The sequence below is a fragment of the Cibotium barometz genome, chromosome 34 (assembly GCF_041138505.1).
Source record: "Cibotium barometz isolate CiBa-2024 chromosome 34, ASM4113850v1, whole genome shotgun sequence".
NCBI classification, from domain to species: Eukaryota; Viridiplantae; Streptophyta; class Polypodiopsida; order Cyatheales; family Cibotiaceae; genus Cibotium; species Cibotium barometz.
Genome location: NC_141079.1, coordinates 47,028,795 through 47,051,309, shown reverse-complemented (window position 1 = coordinate 47,051,309; position 22,515 = coordinate 47,028,795). Strand labels below are relative to the sequence as shown.

The 22,515-nt window shown below is 41.0% G+C and overlaps 1 protein-coding gene across 1 annotated transcript; it reads left to right on the top strand.

Annotated features, from left to right (window-relative positions):
* Window positions 1-11,885: 11,885 nt before the first annotated feature.
* Window positions 11,886-22,019, top strand: LOC147619109 (uncharacterized). The gene is made up of 25 exons (XM_086774415.1): window positions 11,886-13,328; window positions 13,470-13,682; window positions 13,809-13,900; window positions 13,996-14,109; window positions 14,229-14,316; window positions 14,519-14,608; window positions 14,743-14,865; window positions 15,004-15,105; window positions 15,199-15,312; window positions 15,392-15,487; window positions 15,572-15,664; window positions 15,764-15,837; window positions 16,252-16,450; window positions 16,529-16,617; window positions 17,181-17,578; window positions 17,682-18,144; window positions 18,833-18,913; window positions 19,221-19,316; window positions 19,420-19,501; window positions 19,607-19,815; window positions 19,899-20,349; window positions 20,445-20,573; window positions 20,762-20,857; window positions 20,946-21,092; window positions 21,221-22,019. Exons 1-25 carry the CDS (start codon window positions 11,901-11,903, stop codon window positions 21,356-21,358), a joined length of 5,205 nt encoding a protein of 1,734 aa, XP_086630541.1. The 5' UTR covers window positions 11,886-11,900; the 3' UTR covers window positions 21,359-22,019.
* Window positions 22,020-22,515: the final 496 nt, after the last annotated feature.

Here is a 22,515-nt window from a genome sequence, read left to right as displayed (position 1 = left end):
ATGATCCAATTCTTGGTGGATTGCACCGTGTTAGGATAAGGGTTTCTATTTTTGGAATGTAATCCCGTGATTTTCGATGAAAATCTCAGCGCACTGATTTTGTGAGCGATTTCGCGACGTGAAACTGCAAGGAAATGATTCACGTTGTGAACAACTTTCATGCACTTTCACGTAAATTTTTTCGCGTCGGCAATTTGTGGTTTTGGGTGCATAATACTTATCCAAATGATGAAAATTAGATTGTGCCAATGCTAGAGAATGAAATGCAAGTTCCTGGCTCAATCAATTGTCCCTTATGTTTTTTATTTTTATGAATTGATTTTTTTTTTGTGATACTAACTTCAAAATTAACAAGGGTAAACAATGAATCCTTTCCTAAACTACTCTCCACAACATTCACAACATCAAAACTATAACTTTTTTCTCAACCACACACACCTTATCCTTTCATTTCCACACAATACACTACGACGAGAATGCAAAGGTAATAATGAATACTATGCAATGGGAGCTGAAATCAAAGAGTATGGAAGAAACAAAGGTGTTTCCCAGGTATAGCGGTGCCAAAAATGTTATGGGCTACCTTACCTTCAAGAGGGAACTCTACACATTCACCTAATGGATGAGCAATAGAACACAACCATCATGGGGGTACTTAGCAATGCTTCGATCTCGAGTCCCTTGAGGCCTCCAAGCTCGCTCCTTGTAAAGCTCCAAACTCCAAGCTCGTTCCTTGTAAAGCTCCAAGCTCGCTCCTTGTAAAACTCCAAACTCCAAGCTCCACCTCCACACTGTCACCATGGAGTCGCTCACACCATCACATAGACCAATCACACTCTCTCTCACTCTCTCATACAAGCATAAACACACAAGCATGAAAGAGGCACAATGCTAGAATGCTCTCACTCCTCACTCTCTCACAAAGTACAAGGGGAGAGCTCTCAATAGCACAAAGGGGATAGGCAATTCCTCCAGGAAAATCTTCTAACGTAGTCAAGAGCCTTAACTATCCTTTGTATTCCGACTAAACCCGTGGGTCACATGGCCGAATCAAAGGAGGAACTTGCACTTGGTTCATAGAGACCGACGCTTTTTTCCCCCCATCAAAAGAGGCACAACTATTGATTCTTTTCCATAGCACAAGAATTATCCAGTGATTTACTTCATAGAGACCGACGCTTTTTTCCCCCCATCAAAAGAGGCACAACTATTGATTCTTTTCCATAGCATAAGAATTATCCAGTGATTTACTTCAACTATCGTAACTTGAACAGAATTGAATTTTATTGTAGAAATCCATCAATCCAGCCTAACCCCATCCAATCCCATGGGTTATCCAACTGCCCAACCACTTAATTGATGGGATCCTTTAAAAATTTGGTTATGTTTTGTCCCACGTACCAGGGAAAAGAGTTCCCAGGCCCCCTAGCCGGCTCTCATGCAAAAATTAAATAGACACACCACTTACGTGTTGAAAATACAAGTGAATAGGGTGTGTGTGGGAACAAGCTCTTGGATAGAGGCTGTAAAAGAGGAGATGTAACTGTGAAAGAACCTGTGAAAAGGTTAGAAGAATCTACTGGGAGATAATAATGGGTAGCATGAGGGAATTTAGGAGTGTGGAGATATTCTGGGAGATATTCAGGGAAAAGAGAAGAGGTGGAAAGAATCAGGCAAAAGGTGGAGATATTCTGGGAGTGAATCATGGAGAAATCAATGGGATTTGATGCTTGATGCAAACTCTATAAATTGAGGCATAGCCCTAATGAGAATTTGCTGGTTTTTGAGTATCCATGCCTACATTAATCTATTTGCTAATTATTCACTAATTACGTCTTAATTATTTCTTAATCACTTTGTTAATCATGTTGATTCTAGTGTTTGATCCACCATAGCTCATCATTTTGCTCAAATTTCAACATGGTATAAGAGCCATGCCTAGAATCAATTAGATTTATGAGCCCATTAGTTAATTAATTAGTATTAGTAGATAATTAGCAAAAAATCAAATTTTTAGTGAGTTTTCACTTCTCCCCTTCACCCCCAGCGAGTGGAGGATCTCTAGCACCTTGCACACTCTAAATTAGGGCACAAGCTTCTAGCACAAGCTAGCCAACACCCCTGGCTACCAGCTCATCGAAACGGCGCAGCAAACCGCCAAAGCATTCAGGAGATTTCGCGTTTTTCACCGGTGCCTTTTTTCTCTGCAGTTCTTGACATTGCCACTTCATCAGTTTAAATTGATTCAATTCCTCCTAGCCCAAGGGGTAATCAAGCATGCTCTACAAGCTGGTGAAGACAGAATTGAGTTTCATCAAGTCTACATTGAGATCCAAGCTCTTCATCAAATCTGCAGGTGACTTTGGTAAAACAGAGATTAAGCTTTCAATATTTGGTCAAATCTTGTGTTTCTTGGCTTAATCCTCTACTAGACTCATTGCTATTGATGCCTTTGAAAGCATTGGAGCTCATTTGAAGTCTAAGGCACCAGATCTGGACTCCCCGCATACTCTATTTTCTGCACACAAAACAGAGCATTAATTTGCTAATCAGTGATTAATCAGTGCTAATCACTGTATTTTGGTGTAATTGAGGGTTCAAATTAACCATTAGGTATCTGATACAGATCCCTATAACTTCAGATTGCAAATCGGAGTTGGTTTGATACTCCAACCATCCCGTACAAATTGGTTACCCTTGATTTAATGTAATTTCTGGTAAAATTGTGCTGATAAATTTGTGAAAATCATCATTTTGCATTCAACCCTTGGTTAATGCCTGTAAATCTCACTCAAATTCAAGATTATTCACAGCCAGAGTTGCATTTGGAATGTGCATGAGAATGAATGCTATACACATTATGTATTGGGCACATTTTATCAGTGTAAAAATGGGAACAGACACTGCCCTTGTCCAGATTAAGGCAAGAGGTAAGACCTCCCGCATAAATTTGGGTTTGCATTGCATAATGATACAAAATAAACATAAAAAGCCCAAAGGAACTGTCAGCAAAACATTGAAACATGTTGCTCACATGGAGCAAAAAGACCTGTGTGACGGACGAGCTCATGGCCCCAACCATGAAAGAAGAAGAATATCTCTTCCCAAGAAGAGGATCCATACCTAGAAGAAAAGCTAAAGGAAGACATGGACATGAGAAGAGAAGCTGCCACAAGAAGAGAAGCTGCCCTGAGAAGACTGGAAGAAGAGACGGACGCGTGGAGATATGCTGCCACGAGAAGAAGACTGAAGAAAAGAGAAGATGTGAGGCTCCAAAGAGTGAGGAGCCATGTGAAAATCTCTGAGAGAGAGAGAGAGAGAGAGAGAGAGAGAGAGAGAGAGAGAGAGAGAGAGAGAGAGAGCCCACAACCCAATGTAACCTGCCCCAATAAAGTAAAACCACCTCTGAGCCACCGATGATGTAGGCCATGTGGTAGATGTATGTGTGAGCACTTTAGTCAAGGTCACGGGCACTTATAGTAGCCTCGGACACATAGAGAGAGAGAGAGAGTGTCAAGGACTATGGAGTTTAGGGACTTGAGGCACTGGCCACGGACTGTCAAGTAAGAAAGAAACTTGATACAGGGTCCAGGTGTGCTGAGATAACTTGAGGGGAGGAGTAGACACTGGTCGCGGACTACCAAGTAAGGGGAGGCAAACTTGGTATAGGGTCTAGGTGTACTAGGAGTATTCACTTGAGGGGAGGTGTTGAAAATACAAGTGAATAGGGTGTGTGTGGGAACAAGCTTTTGGATAGAGGCTATAAAAGAGGAGATGTAATTGTGAAAGAACCTGTGAAAAGGTTAGAAGAATCTACTGGGAGAGAATAATGGGTAGCATGAGGGAATTTAGGAGTGTGGAGATATTCTGGGAGATATTCAGGGAAAAGAGAAGAGGTGGAGAGAATTTAGGAGTGTGGAGATATTCAGGGAAAAGAGAAGAGGTGGAGAGAATCAGGCAAAAGGTGGAGATATATCTTGGGAGTGAATCATGGAGAAATCAATGGGATTTGATTCTTGATGTAAACTCTATAAATTGAGGCATAGCCCTAATGAGAATTTGCTGGTTTTTGAGTATCCATGCCTACATTAATCTATTTGCTAATTATTCACTAATTACATCTTAATTATTTCTTAATCACTTTGTTAATCATGTTGATTCTAGTGTTTGATCCACCATAGCTCATCATTTTGCTCAAATTTCAACATTACGCACCCAATATGAAATTGCCTTTTCTTAGATTCAACTATTTCAAAAACAGCATTGCAATAAAACCACAGTGTTTCCATCATAGTCCTCTGTATTCCAATTCCCGGGTCCAAATTCTAACTTTTCCACTTTCCAACCATAAAATCTAATTTCCAGTCATTCCTTCCTCAGCATACCTATGGCATCATCAAGAAACCAGAACGCTCACCACCTCTTGTCAATCCCTCTAGGCTCATCTAGTACTTCACTCAGGGGCCTTTTCAATAGTTCCTAGCTTATAGTACCGAGGAGTATAATCAAGATTTTTTCCATAAAATCCATATGGACTCTCCGCTAAAGATCAGCTAGATCAACCAACAAGATCCATTTACCAAAAAAAGCCATGGACTCATCTGTCATCGAAGATTAGCAAGGCCAATCAACCATATCCATGCCCGTGTTGTTCAGAAAACAACTCCAACTCATTTTCTTCCTTGACGCACGCGTGGGTATCCTGGGCGACCCAGAGCCCAAGCACCGTATGGTCAGCACTCTCTAGGCTCCTTCACATGTGACCTAGCGCTTCACTTATAGGTCGCTTCCTTGGCCCCTCATCCACCGTACTCGGAATCTCACCATTTAAATCGAACCGAGGCTGATAAAGACCTCGATCGACCTTGCCACGCGAGACGTCCTTCTTTGACTCTCTGTCAGCTGTTGCAACCTTTTCCTCTTAGGTCCCCACGACCTCGTTCCATAAGATAGTCAAAATGCTTCCCTAGCATTCTTTACGTAAAACAATCTTTAAAAAACAAGTTTCACATGCAAAGACAATTTTCAAACAAAATCTCTATCTTTCCATATCATTCCTCATCATTTCTTTTTGGATGCTCTCTTAATGATCCGCCAGGGTGAGTCATCCCATATTCCATATTATTTCACATCATTCCTCGTTATTTCTCTCTTAATGATCCGCTAGGGTGAGTCATCGATATTCCACATCATTTTACATCATTACTCATTAATTCACATCATTCCACACATTAATCCACATCACTTCACATCATTCCACACATCAATCCACATCAATTCACATCATTCCACACATCAACCCACATCAATCCACATCACTCCACTTCACCCCACATCAATCCACATTATTCCACATCAATTCACATCATTCCACATCAATCCATATCATTCCATATCAATCCACACCATTCCACATCATTCCACATCAATCCACATCATTCCATATTAACCCACACATTAATCCAATTTCCACAAACAAGATAGTCTCTTTTTGCTTGAGTGAATCAGGTTTGATTATCAACTTTCCTTGATCTTGTTATCAGAATTTTTATTCCACAATCAACCATGTTAAGAGTATAGTTACTCTACTTTTTATACTAACAGAACTTTATAAGTCGGCCATTAATTGGCTTAGTTAAAGACAACCTTTTCTCAACTCAATTCAATTAAGTCTAAAATCCCGTTCACTTTTGGATCCTCGATCCTTTCAAGAATTATAGAATCCTTTTCAAGGGAATCTAAGAATAAGTCACAAGTATTTACATTTCATCCAACTAAGCATGTTTCTGGTCTTTTTCTAGGAAATCTCTTTTCCCGTTCAGAATGTACTCAAGATTCTATTTTTTGAGAATCTAGACGTATACTTAAGTTAAATATGTTCATAATTCCTCTTTTTGATTAAAATTTATCCATGTTTTCTAGATGCACCCCTATGAATATTTTCACATTCTTTTCTCTATTTTCACAAAATAAAATATCATGGAAATCCCTCTTTTAGCATAAAATATTATGCACACCTACTAATTCATTTTTATCTAAATGAATTATATTCATTATCATTTTCATAATTCTTATAAATTGAATGAATCTAGAAAATTTATGCATAACCTTCTTTATTTTTCTAGTAAATGAATAATTCTCAAAACTCCACTTTTAGCATAAAATTTATTATGTATAAATTCATTTTCTAATGATATAAATTTTGACATAGCTTCCCCACATTTTCTATAAAATGAGAATACTCAAAATTTCACTTTTAGCATAAAATTTAATTCATGAATAAACAGAACCCTAGTATGTATTTGGTTGAGTACCTTTTCATATCGTGTGTACTCTTATCTTTGTATATGGTGTGTTGAGTGTTATGTGAAGAAGAAGAAGATTTTCAGCCTCTCACCTTGTGTGTTCTCTTTTAGGGTTTTGGGAGTGTGTGTGTGCTTGCAAGAGCTCAAGTTCTCTTCTCCCCCCTGCATCTTTTTAGTTCCCACTAAAGACATATGCACCATGGATGCTACTCATAATGGGGGCCTAACAAATGTGCATTATATATCAAAGTGAGATACATGCTCAGAGGTGGGCATTGAGTGTATACTAATCCTCCACCCGAAGAACTAGGTTTTTGGCCCAATGCCAAGTTGATGATGAAGATGCCGAGCGAGTTGGTCCTTCCCAAGAGCCTTGGGAAGATGTCGAGCGAGTTGGTCCTTCCCAAGAGCCTTGGTGAAGATGTCGACGCACAGTATTGCTCTGTAGAGCAATACTAATCCTCCACCCGAAGAACTAGGTTTTTGGCCCAATGCCAAGTTGATGATGAAGATGCCGAGCGAGTTGGTCCTTCCCAAGAGCCTTGGTGAAGATGTCGACGCACAGTATTGCTCTGTAGAGCAATACTCTAGCTCCACTATCTCATCCTCTATCAGCTCCCATGCATAATGATATTGAATCTCAATGTGCTTCATGCAAGCATGAAACACGGTTCTTGGAGATAGCCATGCAACTTTGATTGTCATACCACAAGATTGTAGCCTCCCTGATCTGAACTCCCATGTCAACCAAGATTCTCCTCAACCATACTACCTCACATGCAACAAAGCAAGCTATCTTATACTCAGTCTCTGTGGAAGAAAGTGCCACTATAGGTTGCTTTTTGTTGGTCGAAGAGAAAGCATCGGAACCAAGCGAAAAATAATATCCATAAACTGATTTCCTAGAATCATAATTTCATGCCCAATCTGAGGCACAATAACCTGTCAGAGTGTCACCCATGTTATAAGTGATGCCATTCTTAAGAGTACCTCTAATGTACCTAAGTATTCTCATCCCTTCCTTCCAATGACTCTCTTGTGGCTTGTTGGAAAACTTGCTCAACACACCAACTGTGAAGTTGATATCAAGTCTAGTGACAGTGAGAAAAATCAAACTCCCCACCAACTTCTTGATTTCAATAAGTGACAAAGAATCCTCTGTTAGAAAGCTTCACGTTCACTTCCATTGGCATAGACACAGGCTTGCAATTTGTCATCCCAAATTCTTTGAGAATCTCCCAAGCATACTTTTGCTGCGAAATGAAGATTTGACTGACTCTTGCCATACCTCAATCCCCAAATAGAAATGCATAAGATCCAAGTATGTCATCTCAAACTCATGGCTCAGCATATTCATTGTCTACTAGATCATCTCTTCATTGTCACCTGAAATGTTTAAGTCATCTACATACAAGACAACCAAAACAATCTTGCCATGCCTTTTTAGAACATACAAGTTAGCATCAGAAGCACTTCTTATAAACCCAATCTTTTTGAAAAATTGGTCTATCATGTGATACCATGCCCTTGGGGCCTATTTCAGCCCGTACAATGCCTTCTTCAACCTACAAATTTTGTTTTCTGATCCATGCATCTCAAAACCTAGTGGCTAAGCTACATATACATCCTCCTTGAGATGGCCATTTAGAAATGCTGATTTAACATCCATGTGAAAGACTAGCCACTTTTTGTGAGGATCCAAGGCAAGTACCGCCCTAATAGTTGTCATACAAGTTGTGAGAGCAAATGTTTCATCGAAGTTGAAACCCTCTACCTGTGCAAATCCCTATGCAACCAACCTAGATTTGTATTTTTCAAGTGAGCCATCAACCTTATGCTTAGCTTTCCAAACCCATTTGGTACTAATTACCTTTCTGTTTGGTGGTCGGTCAACTAGCTCCTAGGTGTTGTTCTTTATGATGTTGGCATCGTCAGAGACTACATTGCAGCTTTCCTCTTTGGATTTGCTAAGGCTTCATCCAAGGTGGCTGACTCCTTCACTATTCCTATTATCTCAGCCCATCAAGGCCATATTGACAATGAGATCAAATGCTCTTCTTTGCTCCTCTATTCTCCTTGATCTGCATGGTCCATCTGGTGACGATTCTAGCTTCTTAAGTATTGGATTACACTCATCAAAGAGCTATTGTGCCCACTTTTGAAGTGGCTTTCCTTGCAGTGTAGTAGTAGCAGGCTGTTGTGATGTGTGAGAGTCTTCATCCTCTGAAAACTCATCCTCTTTCAGAGGAAATCTAACTGGTGGGCTAGGGTCATAGTGGATGGATCTCCTTCCTCCACTGAGTGTGGTTGTTCTGCAAATACCACATCTCGGCTGGCCACAATCTTCTTTGGTTATGTATCATAGAGCCGATATGCCTTCGACTCTTGACTATATCCAAGAAAGATACACTTCTTGCTTTTGGCATCTAGCTTGGTCTTGGATGCATCTGGAATATGCACATAACATTCACAGCCAAATGTTTTGAAATGAGAAACTAAAGGTTTCTCACTAGAGTAGGCCTCTTGAGGTGTAAGATCCTTGAGTGCCTTTGTGTAGCTCCGATTTAAGGACATAAACTACTATGTTGATTGCTTCAACCCAAAATGTATTGGGCGGCAAACCCTTTGCCTTCAACATGCATTGAGCCATCTCCATGACAGTTCAATTGTGTGGCATTCTACAACACCATTTTGCTGAGGTGTGTGAGCAATGGTGAGTTGGTGCTTAATGCCTTACAGTAGCTGTCAAATTCCGTTGAAAGGAATTCTCATCCTCGATACGAAACTTCTTCGCCTTCTTTCTTGTCCCATTTTCCACAAGCTTATGCCACTGTTTGAGCTTGCCAAAAGCTTCAACCTTATCCTGAAGGAAATAAACCCATATCTTCCTACTATAATCGTCGACTAACAGCATAAAGTAAGAAGATCCCCCAATGCGGTAGTAGACATTTTATCACAAAGATTAGCATGTACCAGCTCTAGAGAAGTTTAACACTACAAATCCAATGTGACCAAATCGCTCATGCCAAAGCTTGCTTGTGCTCTTATATGTAGACACTATAAGGACACTCACTCATAGAAATTGTTGCGCCTTACTCCTTTGCCAACTACCTTGCAACAACATCTAAAATTTTTTGCTTCAGTTTTTTTGAAGCGTACTTCAAGCCTAGGATCTGTCATCGCAGGCAACTGATAGTAGATTTCTCTATATTTGGGGTACATAGAGCACATTTGATAGCTTCATCTCTTCACCTCGCTACCACAAAATACATGGTTCCAGACCCTTCGGCTAGACATTTAGCATTATTCCCAACAACACTAATGGGTTCCTGTAGATGCTTCCAGGAACTATACCAGCTCTTCTTACTGGTTGTAAGATTCCTCTCTCCAGTTTTTGATGATGTAAAGATGTAAGAATCTTCCCTTCAGTCTCTTGTAATCATCCCCCCTTTCAGAATGGAAAAAGAACTTGTTTGACCCTGTTTTGGTCTAGAAAGAGAAAATATTATAGATAGATATAATATAGTTTTGAGATATTTTTGGATACAAAGTTACCCTTTAATTTTAAGATGAATTCCCTTGAAAAAGAACTTTAAAAAGAGTTTTCCAATGTGCATTAGAAATTAATTGAATATGTGCACTAAACACCTTAGCCTAGGGGTACCTATTTTTAGAAAATTATGTATTAAGGTCCAAAGAGTGTTCTAATAGGCCTATAGGATTAATCCAAGTATTTGAATAAGGAAAATGCAAGAAAAGAAAATCCACCAAAAATGAGTAAATTCTCACATAAGATGAAGAGTTGACTAGTACTAGTACATAAGTAGTATCTCCTAGATCCTTCATCTCAAAACTTCTGTCGTCTAAGCAAGATCTTTACATCAAAGATCTCTGCATCATGGTTCCCCCCCGTAATGATCAGGTCATCTACATAGATGACAACAAGCACAACCCCTCTATCACTGTGTCTCACATACAGCGAGAAATCTGCATTGGCTAATAGTGACAACAAGCACAACCCCTCTATCACTGTGTCTCACATACAGCGAGAAATCTGCATTGGCTACATGAAAGCCAATAGTGACAACAAGCACAACCCCTCTATCACTGTGTCTCACATACAGCGAGAAATCTGCATTGGCTACATGAAAGCCAATAGTGACAAGATATTCAAAAATCTTGTCAGACCATGCTCTTGGTGCTTGTTTTAAGCCATACATGCTCTTGGTGCTTGTTTTAAGCCATACAAGGCCTTCTTCAACCTGCAAACATGCTCGGGGGTGACTCACATCCTCATAACCAGGTGGCTGCAACATATACACCTCTTCCTGCAAATCCCCATGCAAGAATGCATTCTTTACATCCATCTGATGTAAAGACCGATCTTTGTCACCAAGAGTGGAAGGGAACCAAGGGTTTCCTCTACAACAAGAATCTGAATCTGGGCTCTAAGTCTCCTTCAAAATGTGAATGCCGATCTCGTCGAGCTTGCTAGGTACCATGGCTAAGATCTAAATTCTTGCTAAAGCCTCTGATATTTAAAGAAGAATTTCCAAAGTTGATAATATTCTTGCATCTACTTCTAAAATCAAAGGGAAAATTAGCTCTTCTACATTGCCAAAAAAGGTCAAAAGTCATGATGAAGTTTATCAAAGTGCTCTCACTTTTAATACTAGAGGAATTTTCTACCAACCTGGACTGGCCATTAGTGCTTCCTAGCTTTAGAATAAATCTATTTTTTATGGCCTAGACCTCCCAAATAGATTCACAATTCTCCATACCTTGGCTTGCCATGATCGGTGGAAGAGCACAATTCAATCAATGGCAATCTAGAATTATGATGCACAAAATGGAAGGAAAATCAGGAGGGTACACAAAGTGGAGGAACAAAGCAAGGCTTCAATGTGGAGGTAAAAGCAAAGGATGCGGTGACAGAACGGTAGTAGAGCGGCCGATTACACTGTTGTGAATTTAAGGGGGCCATCCAATGGTGGTACAAATCCATAAACAGAGCAATGTCTAACACTCCTTGTTGAATTTAGAGATGCCCGTGAAGTGAGTGGTGTGATGTGGCTATTAGGAGTGCGAGGCTTGAAAGTGTACATTGTAAATTGTAAGGTACTTGTAGGCCCAAGGTTGGGTTCACAAAGACGCGACGGCGAGGGCTGATATGGCGAAAAAGGGTTGGAGAAAGATCCACGTCACAGTTGTGGAAGGAAAAGAGTAGACTTTTCTGGGCGGACAATGGGACGCGCCCGCCACCCCTGTGTGAACCGGGGTCCAGGCCTAAAGATGTGAACACTCGTCGTGTTGGCGTCTGTTTTGGCGCCAAAAGTTCATGTTTCATTCAAAGTGAAATTTCGAAGCTTCATTATTTTCTATAGACTTTGTTCTGCATCTTCACCTCTGCTTCTAGGGCTGGCTGGCTGCACGCCCTCAAGCATGTATTTGACCTCCTGATTGATTCCGCAGCTTCCCCGTTTTGCGTTGCGTCGCCTCGCAAGGGTTTTTCCCTCTTCTAAGTGTCATCTCCATCATCGGCCCATAATCAGAAGCCTGCACTTCTGCTGCACATCGCTTGCCCGCATTCTTGCAATGAAGCTCCGCCAAAGAGCACAAAGCGTGAAATACGCTTCAGACAGCGATGAAGAAGAGGTCTCACAAGAAACGAGTGCTTCGGAGAGCATTCTAGTGATGAATCAACGGAGGCGCAAAGTGCAAGTTTCGCGCTCGCAGTCCATGGCCAGTCCCAAGCCGGAGAATCCTATCGCAGGCGCTCTGCTGCGATTTGCGCAGCCTAACATTGACAACACCATTGCTGCCTGCTGCTTGTCGCCTATGAAGCCAGTGGATGATGATAGCGACGAAGACTTTGTTGATTCAGGCGTGTCGCAGAGGAAAGGGATGGCTTTGGAAGTGAAGAGAAACCGCAGCCGATTCGTGAGGAAAAGCTACAAGGAGCTTTCCTCTTCTGCAAGCGACAGCGGCTCTGAAGACGGTGGCCGCTCGAATAGACCACATTCCTCCTCTGCTCAGCGCTCACAAGGTGCTCCTGATTTCTCCTCTTTTTCTCTCAAAAAAGAGGTAAAAGGAGCGGAGATGCAGAAAACCCTGGTGCCTGGTCGACGGCGACTAGTGAAAGTCCCCTCCTTACCCGAGAAAGGCAAAGGGAATCCTTCAACAGATGGTTTGTCTCAACACTCAGTCTCTTCTGAGGAGACGGCTGCTTGTGCACCCACTCGAAAATCGAAGAGGGTGCTCTCAAAAAAAGATTGTGCTCCAAAGTTGCTTCGGGAGAGCCAAGGTTCCTTAGATGAAGATGAAACTCTCAAGGCTCCTAGTGCAAGTATCCCGAGAGATGTTCAAGATGCTGATCAGCGCACTTCTCCAAAGCTTGAAGTGGATGCGTATGGGCTGCGCATCTGCGAAGGTATAAGTACCAGTGGTGTGATAAAACGCTTAGGGCATGTGGAGAGAATTCTTGGCGTCCGGAATCGAAATAGAGATTCGGCAGTGTACTCTGTCAAAGAACATGGGAAAAGCTACAGGAGCGTGGCCATGGTAACAGAAGCTCTGTTGCGAGCGAAATGCCCTCAGCTGCTCCGGAACTTCGTCAGAAAAATGGACGAACTGCAGCGAACGGATGGGAACCCGGGAGACAGAGAGGATGCCCCTGCTTTTGATCCATTGTACCTGCGAGTGGACAGAATTGTCGCCCAGGAGGAGCGAAGGGGTGGAAGGAGGTATTACCTGGTCAAATGGTGTGCGCTGCCTTACACCGAGGCCACATGGGAGCTCCAAGAGGACCTTACCTCCGGAGACGATCAGGCGGCCGTTGATCGCTTCCTATGGATTCACTCCAGCTCAAGGGCCGCACCCACCAGCAGCGGGAAACTGCTCTTTAGAGATGGTCGAGAGCTCCGGGACTACCAGGAGAAGGGGTTGGCTTGGATGGACCATAATTTCCAGAGCAATGTCAACTGCATACTTGCGGATGAAATGGGGCTTGGAAAAACCATGCAGGTGTGTATGCCTCTGGCTAGCATTTTTTCGAGTGTGTCTGACTACCCTTACTTGCTTTTGCAGCGTTTAACTTCTCGCGGTCTAGCTGAAGGGTCCAAGTTTCTGATGCCACGACATTGTGGTGGTGAGTTTTTGCTGCAGGCTGTTTCCATGCTGCAGAATCTTCGTACGAAGAGGAAGATTAAGGGGCCTTTCTTGGTCATAGCACCTGTTTCAACCTTAGGACACTGGCAAAGAGAAGTGGAGTCTTTAACCGACATGAACTGTGTTGTCTTTTCGGGGAGCGCTGAAGACCGGGACATAATAAAGGAATACGAATTCTTCTACCCAAGGACTCATCAGATCAAATTCAATGTAAGAAGGGTTATTGCTGCTGAACATGTCATTGCGTCATCTTTAACATCGCTTCAATCATTCACCTCTTACTGTTAACTTTTGCGCTACAATTGCTCACCTCTTACTGTTAACTTTTGCGCTCAGATTCTGCTTACGAGTTTCGAGATGTTGATGAAAGACCAAGCATTCCTTTCTAAACAAGAATGGCGCTACATAGTTGTCGATGAAGCGCACAGGTTAGAATGCGTGCAACTCATTCTTATCCATAAATCAGTTCCTGCATAATTCCCTGGGGTCTCCATTGACTGCAAGTAAGAATATTGGATGCCAGGTTGAAATCCAAGGACTCCAAAACAACTCGCTCTCTCAAGCAACTTAGTGTCAGGAAAGGAGGCTTGTTGCTTCTTACAGGAACACCCGTCCAGAACAATACAAAAGAAATTTTGTAAGTGTTTCTGTTTGTCCAAATTTGCTAGCATTTCATCATCGATTGCAATTCCTGACTGAATAGTCAGACTGCTGAGAAACTCATTTCAATATTTGGTTGAATTTGAGCCTTTGCAGTAGCCTTTTGAACTTGTTGGATCCCGAAAAATTCTGCTCGGAGGAAGACTTTCTCCTCAAGTACGGCGATCTTAAAAACGCACAGCAGGTGTGCATGCTCGTATAATCTATTTTTTGGAATCGTGGATAACTTCCTCTCTCTCTCTCTCTTTTTTTTTTTGGGTGGTGGGGGGGGGGTTCCAAGTGAATAAAGTAAAGGAGAAACAAAACAGGCTAACTTCGTAACAACAATTTAGAAAGTTTGGGTATTTCTGAAATCATTCCCCTGGCCATTCCTCGTAAACTCCCAGGTCAGAGATTTGCAAGAGAACGTATTGAAACCTCGGCTTCTTCGACGTTTGAAGGAAGACGTTGAAAAGAGCATCCCTCTAAAAGAAGAGGCATGTCAAGTTTCTCTGGGCCATATTTACATTGACGCTGTTGCATTATTAATCCGAATTTGCACTCTTGGAATGAGTAAGAATATAAGTTGTTGCTTTGATATCTTAAATTGTCATTTTCCATGTAATTTCAGACTATAATTTGGGTGGAACTTACCAAGGACCAGCGATGCTACTACAGAGCAATCCTCGAGAACAGAATTTCAGATCTGTTAAAGGGCTCCCAAACAAGCAATATTCCAAACCTTCGAAATGTGGTATGTTTGCTAGAAACTCTGTGCCTGAAAGTTGTCATAAAGAATTTGAATTTTTCTTGTGTATTAACGTATTATTTTGGTTCAAGTTTCTCAACATCTGTAAAGAATCCATTTAGAAGCTCGATGATGTTTTGTCAGGCAATGGAGCTTCGAAAACTCTGCAACCATCCTTTTCTCTGTAATGGGTTGCAGGAAGATTTGAATTTGAAAATGAAACTAAACAATGGCAATCTCTTAAATGTGAGCTCTTTTAGATTTGCACTTTTAAATGGGATTTAGCCAAAGTGCCTTGTTTCCCAAGTGCTCAAAATTGTTAACATCATTTTGCAACAGGATGTAAACGATTCTTCAAAAGCACTTTGGCTCTCTTCCGGAAAGATGATGCTTTTGGAGAAGCTATTACCAATGCTTAAGAATGCAGGCCATAGGGTTTTACTGTTTTCTCAGGTAGTATACAACTTCCATACTCTCAGCATGTAGTGAGCTGAATTGTCTCATGAATTCATGCTCTACATGCTGACAACAGTTTGCCATCATGCTGGATCTCTTGGAGGATTACCTTATCTCAAAAGACTTCACATATGAGCGAATTGATGGATCTGTCCGTGGCACTGATCGGCAGGTTATTTTCCATGATGATTGACAAGGTCTATGTCTCAAACATTCACTCTCTATTCTAATCAATGCACTCAAATTATATTCTCAGGCTGCCATTGATAGATACTCAGCTAAAGACAGTGACACCTTCTTATTCCTGCTGAGCACTCGTGCTGGAGGACTGGGCATAACCTTGACCGCTGTATGTGTGTAAGAACACATCTATATGCAAGCATTGATATTGTAGTCTAGCTTTGGCGACACCTCCACTAGCAAATATCTGAATGACGTGAATTTGCAGGCCGACACTTGCATTATCTACGATTCTGACTGGAATCCTCAAAATGATCTTCAAGCCATGGCTCGCTGTCATAGGTGAAGTTTTTATTCCATAAGTAAACTTATAGTTACTTTACTCTGCCAGCTAGCAGGGCATACTCTCGTGACCTTAAAACAGGCCGATTCTTAGACATGCAATGCAGGTCCAAGGGCCAATGCCTTGTTTTGGTATGTCTTAGGCCTTTGATCAACATTTGACTTCCATATTGCTAGACAGGTCCAAAGTGTTTTAATTCTCATACATATAATCTCCATGACTTCTCAGATAATCTGATATGTTTTGAAAAGAATGCATTCATCAATGATATTTATTTATTATTAGACAGGTCCAAATCTCATAGATAGTATAGGTAAACTGACATGTTTTGAAAGGATTCATTCATCTACAATATCAGTGACCAAATTTAAACTTGTAAGGCCTGATTTGCCTTTGTTGATCTCTTCTTGTAGAATTGGCCAAAAAAAGGATGTGAGGATTTACAGGCTTATAACAAGAAATACATACGAACAGCACCTCTTTGAGTGCTCTTCACGAAAGTATGGCCTTGATGAGGCCATCTTGGGTAGCATGCAAGGAGTAAATCCTGACAATGAACACAATAAAAACATTGAGAACCTGCTGAAAAGAGGAGCTTACAGCATACTGAAGGTAGCATTCTTTCTTATCAGCTGCTTCTCTTTTAGACTTGAAATGATTTGATGTTGACTAGTAATTTTTCAAGTGCAGGAAGATGGAGAGGCTGAAGCTGCTGCATTTCATGCTCAGAACATTGAACAAATTCTTGAAAGTCGAACAGAGAAACGTCTTATTGGCGGGTATATCCATCATTCTTCAATCAAGTGTTGTTAGTCTTGACAACCCTGCCTTGTCTGAAGCACAGAAAGAGAGAGTTAGACTTAGAGAGTTAGACTTAGAGGGACTCTACTTAATCTAACTCCCCATCATCCTCCCCACTTGAGAGAGAAAGAAAGATTGCATGCGTCTACAAAAGACCCAAAGGGTCTGTGAGTGCATATGATCCATAAATAATTGGACAAACATGAAATATGAGAGAGAGAGAGAGAGAGGGGTCTTTTAACATCACAGACAAGCTGGTGGACCACAGATATGATCCACATAACACATAATGATAAATTGCATGAAATGGATTTGAACCCGGGATCCGGGATCTCTTAGTTAGGAGTCTGGTGCACATAAATTGCTAATCTAGAGAGAGAGAGAGAGAGAGAGAGAGAGAGAGAGAGAGAGAGAGAGAGAGAGAGAGAGAGAGAAAACAATAGAAGATTTGTTTGGATTTAGTTGTTCGGGCCAAATGTTTATCTAAACAGTAAATCCCATGTCAAGTCTCCTGCTGATTTTTATAACCGTTTACATTCAGGCGTGGTAACAATACATTTTCAGTTGCCACCTTCATCTCCAATCCTGAGGTTGATTCTGTGTTTGACGAGAATCCAGATTCTGATGGATGCCCTAAGCAATTCTGGCAAGACTTACTTCCTGAGGCTTGTTTTACTGCCCTGAATGTTGACAAGCAAGTGCAAACTTCAAGTGGTCCACGCAAAAGATTGAAGATAAACTACAGAGACAAGCACGGAACCTCGGATCAAGAGTCAGAGTCTTCTGATGAGGGCTGTGAAAACCCAAAAGGTAGATACCATTCTAAAAGAAAAAAAAAATTACAGGATCCAGAGACTTCTGATTGTGTGAAGCAATGGTCTGAGAAGGAACTCAAACAGCTTGAGAACTTCCTGGTTCAGCTTGGTGCAAACCGCACAGGTCAATGCCATGTACTGCAGTACTCCGCTATTGTAAATTGCTGCTCTATTCGATGGTCTGAATTCTGTACCTAACTTCACCATGTGGTGCTGTTGTTGAGCAGAGCAAATAATGGTGGAAGCTGGATTGGAACATCATGGTATTGAAGAAGTGCAACAACTGTGTGAGGTGTTGATTCAGTTATGCCACTATTTTCGGGTTAAGAATGCAGTGGTGCACACTGATTCACATCCTAAATCCTCGGATGCAAATGCTGAGGTTCATTCCAAAATCCACAAACTTGAGAATGATCCACTTTCTCAGTATGGGGGTAATTCATGTCCACTTAAAACAGGTGGATGGATTGCTAGCACTTTCAAGGATTTTTCTCCAAGTCCAAATGGTGTTAATACTTCTACTGGGATGCATACAAAGCAACAAGGTGAAGATTTGAAAACTTCAAAGAATGGAGACGAGAACTCAGCGTTTGGTGCTTCCAGTGCAAACATGCCCATGTTTCCTCCTTATGCACAGAAAGCCTTGTGTTCTCAATCTTTCATGAGTAGGCTGCAAAAGAAGGCTACAAGGTAATAACATTCAAGACTAAACACTCTTCTTAACTGGACTAATTTAAATTTTCAAGAGAAAAGATGGTGGAATTTGCAGTTGTAGCCATACTTTCTCTCCCGACTTTTGAAAAGATGTGGAGTCCATACTATCCATTTGGCTGACCAAAGTAACTTACTCATGGATTTTTAGTGGTCTACTTAAGTAGAATCGTAGGAGGTAAAAAGAAAATGCAAAGGCCACCTTTTTACTTGCTAGACTTGTAAGAAGATAATCCCTCGATAATCCAGAGTATAATTGTTGGAAGGTGTATATGGTTTTTTATGTCAAGGGCTGTGATAGTGCCATGCTGCTTAGAGGCTATTCCAGGTTTCCTTTGAGAAATAAATTTGCACCATCCTGCATGAGCTGTTGCTCTGTACTTTCAAGCATCCCTGATGTGCCCTTACATCCCTGCTCTGTGCCCGGACATGTCTAGGTGGAACATACATGGACATGCATTTTAGGAGAGGATATAAATCCCAAGTTCTCAATAGGAAAGTATAACAGAAATTCTGGCTCTAGCAAGTTGTTTTACAAAAAACATATTTTCAATGTATTTCCACTAAGGAAATACATTGAAATATGTTTTACAAAAAACATATTTTCAATGTATTTCCACTAAGGAAATAGGTTTCAAGCAGTAACTAAATGTACCTTGTCAATCAGATACTTGCAAACAGTTCACGAACGAGAAACGTTGGCCAAAGCTTTATGTGATGGAAAAATACCACCACCACATGTTCCGAGGTAAAGGTCTCTTATAAAATTACTTCACTGTGATTTGAGTTTGTCATTTCGGTCTGAAACAAATTTTTTTCCCACAATTGTTTTGAGCTTAAAGTGTCAGAATTCCGCTGCTCCCTTTGTTCATGCTTAAAAAAGTAAAATCTGAGGTAAGAGAATTTTGCAGTCACTGGCCTCCAACTTGCAGGCTTGAAGAATCCATGAAATTAAAGTGCAAGATACAAAGTGCATTTGTCTCCTTGTTAATCATCATCATGTCTCATGAAGATGTAGCTCCATAGATCTTGATGCTTGTAACGGTTTCATACAGGACTAAGAAGCTGCCGAATTGGTGGGGTGAAGCTGAAGATGCAGACTTACTTTTGGGTGCACATAGGCATGGACATCGGGATTTCCATAAAATTAGGTGAGATGGTTGTAACCTGTAGAGCTGTTCGTAACTACAGCATTAGGGGAGACTATTTGTCTGTTTAAAAAGTCTCGACTGTTTGACATTTTCAACTTCACAGGGAAGACTCATCTCTCTGCTTTTCTTCGAGAGTGGAATTGCTCAAGACCAACATTCCAAAGAGGGGAGGTCCACAACTTGAGGTGCATTTAATATGTTTCAAGAAGGCTTGTTCCAAGCTTGTGAACGAGCTGCATATTTGGATATCTTTCTATGTTTCTTGGCTAAAGTATTGGTTTGCAATGCAGAATTGCGTGCCTCCATCTGCAGCAACAGATGGAATAGAAAATCCAACAGAAACTGGACTAGACGAGGGGGAGGCATGGCCACATGATTCTGTCCTAGCATCAAGGCTGAAAAAACTCATCCAAGCTCTACAAAGTCCTTTAGGTAGAAATGGCAGGCTCAAGAAAGAAGCACCAAAGAAAGCTGTGCCAACAGGATTCCCCGAGTTGAGGCAAGATTAAATGTTAATTGTTGACAAGATGTGATTTCCAACCTGGACAATTGCTGGATTTTGAAAATTTTTCTTTGGTGCAGAGTGAGTAATCCCAGCCAAGCCTCAGGAATGCACCCGCAAGATGGGACAGTGATTTTGCAACGGTGTCTTTCAGAAGCTGAAGGAGTGACCCAATCAAAGCAATCAATAGTGCAGCTTTCCGATTTCAATTCCATTGCATTGTCCAGCAGAAAATTGATGAAAACTAGCAAAAAGCAGACCATCTCTACCACGTGCTCAGTGCCGCCCCTTGCAACTGGATCCAAATATGATGGGAAAAATGGGTACCAGCACTCTAAGGAGGTTATGGAGGTTCCCAACACAAGCTCCGAAGGTAGCGACGATGACAATTTTCAGAGAAGCGGCTTTAAAAAATCGTCAACAAAACATCTCTTCAGGAGTCACTGGATGGCTCGACCTGGAAAAGGTCATTCAATCACCACTACTACCACAGAAAATGATGCTTGTTTGCAACAAGACTTACAAGCAAAGGTACCAGTAGTAACCAAACTGGTTTTTTTTTTGTTTTGTGTTTGGACACCAATTTCAAGATGGCATCTGACTCTCTTTTTAAGTAAAAATCCCAGGATACTGTAGAAGCTAGCCTTCCATCCATTCAGACATCCAAGATCAGGGCACCTGGGAAAGAGAATGGGCCTGTACCATCATGGCCCCCCAAGCAAGCTGTGCAAGCTGGGCTTTCCATGCATCAGAAGGTAATTTTAAGTTTTGTGCTCCTAAGCTATAAACTTGGCGTAGGCCACCATCAATGGGACGAGAGTTCTTGACTCACCTCTCCGCCACTGAAATAAAGAGTGTGTTGGGTTAAATTTTTTTATAACAAACTTGGCTTATGATAAAAAAAAGAACAATTCTACACTTTCACCATAAATCTGTGGTTTAGCAGACTGGCAAAGGGGGATGGCCTTTGGTCTCCAATGAACTTCAGCCATTGTCAACTACAAACAGCTCTTCTAATGTGGACATACGAGTACAGAAGGTAATCAATTTTGAAGTCCAATATATGGGGGGGAACAGTGAAATCCTGATCGAGCAATCGGATCTAATCTTAGCTTTGATACTTACAGCACAATGATGTACCCAAGCGCAAAGGCTTCACAGATGCCCCCGTCTCGAGTAAGAAACTTAAGGATTTCGGCAAACAGCGAACACTGCTTGGATTCTTGTCTCCAAAGCTTGCAGGAGCTCAACAGCATCCTCCCTTGACTGCTACATGAAGGGTTTATAGCAGGCGTGGACATACGAGTACAGAAGGTAATCAATTTTGAAGTCCAATACATGGGGGGAAACAGTGAAATCCTGATCGAGCAATCGGATCTAATCTTAGCTTTGATACTTACAGCACAATGATGTACCCAAGCGCAAAGGCTTCACAGATGCCCCCGTCTCGAGTAAGAAACTTAAGGACTTCGGCAAACAGCGAACATTGCTTGGATTCTTGTCTCCAAAGCTTGCAGGAGCTCAACAGCATCCTACATGAAGGGTTTATAGCAGGCCCTGTACTGCTACATGAAGGGTTTATAGCAGGCAACAGGGCTGAGGGCCTATCCTAACCTTCAAGATGAAGGCCATAAACTAGCTTGATTTTCAGAAATTAACTATAACTAATATATAGAAATTCAAAATAGTGGAACCCTGTATTCTAAGAGGCCTTCTCTAGAAGGTTTGAAGGGCGGCTTTGATGCCCTCTTAAGGCTTCAAGTTTCAGCTTTGGCAGGCAGCCATAGTATGGGGACTATCATGCTAGCACAGAGTGATTGTGCTTGTGTGTTAAATCTACCCCTACGTTTCAGTATATCCCTTCTAAACCAAAGAAAGAAGACATGGTCAATGATTCAAGGACAGAGAGCCAACTTTATTGTAGTCAACAAGAGATTGGTGCATGTACATCAATAACATGATGTTTCATTCTCACTCTTGTGATGCCAAGCAATGGACTTACATAAGACTAAACAAATTTGTGTTCTCTACATCATGTCCAATAGGCCATGCAAAGTGGGTGCTCTATTTGAAAAAATGTTATGTCTTAGTAAAAGTTCAATTTTGTATGCTTGCCAACATAGTAATAACAAAGAACGAGCCTACTTGTCATAATGTCTAGAGTATCTCCAACAAGGCAAGTGTTGGAATACAAATGAAGCCTTTGTAAGGATTTAAAAAAAAAAAAAGGTAAAAAAGAAGACCATTCACAGTAGTAGTTTGTGAAGGTGACAAGTTTGGTTGAAAACTATAATAGTAGGGGAATATGTCATTTGTTGAAAGTGTAGGATTCAAAATTATTTCAATTTTGTGAATGTATTATATAGTGGTACTTTTTTCAAAGTTTTTTTAAAGTGTTTTTGCTTATTTAAAATTTGGTAAAGATGAGGCTTTAGAATTTGCATATATATATATATATATATATATATATAGTGAGAGTGTTCATGAGGAATGAAATTTAACATGAGACTAGTCATATCTAACTTTTTAACAAAAGTTAATATTATATAAGTATTGTTAGAGATAATCCCCAAACATGTATGTGCTAAAATTTTCTAAGGTTTACTTTAGCATTTATCCCAACTAGGTGTAATTTAGGAAAGCATCTTTATCAAGCATAAAAAGAGAACTCGTAGAGCATCTATGCTACTGAGAGAT

Bases quoted from the DNA above. Each gene is read 5' to 3' on its own strand.
- LOC147619109 (XM_086774415.1), top strand. From the start codon at position 11,901: ATGAAGCTCCGCCAAAGAGCACAAAGCGTGAAATACGCTTCAGACAGC. The intron at 15,106-15,198 runs GTGAGCTCTTTT...ATTTTGCAACAG, and splicing joins ACAATGGCAATCTCTTAAAT to GATGTAAACGATTCTTCAAA. The intron at 15,488-15,571 runs GTTATTTTCCAT...TTATATTCTCAG, and splicing joins TCCGTGGCACTGATCGGCAG to GCTGCCATTGATAGATACTC.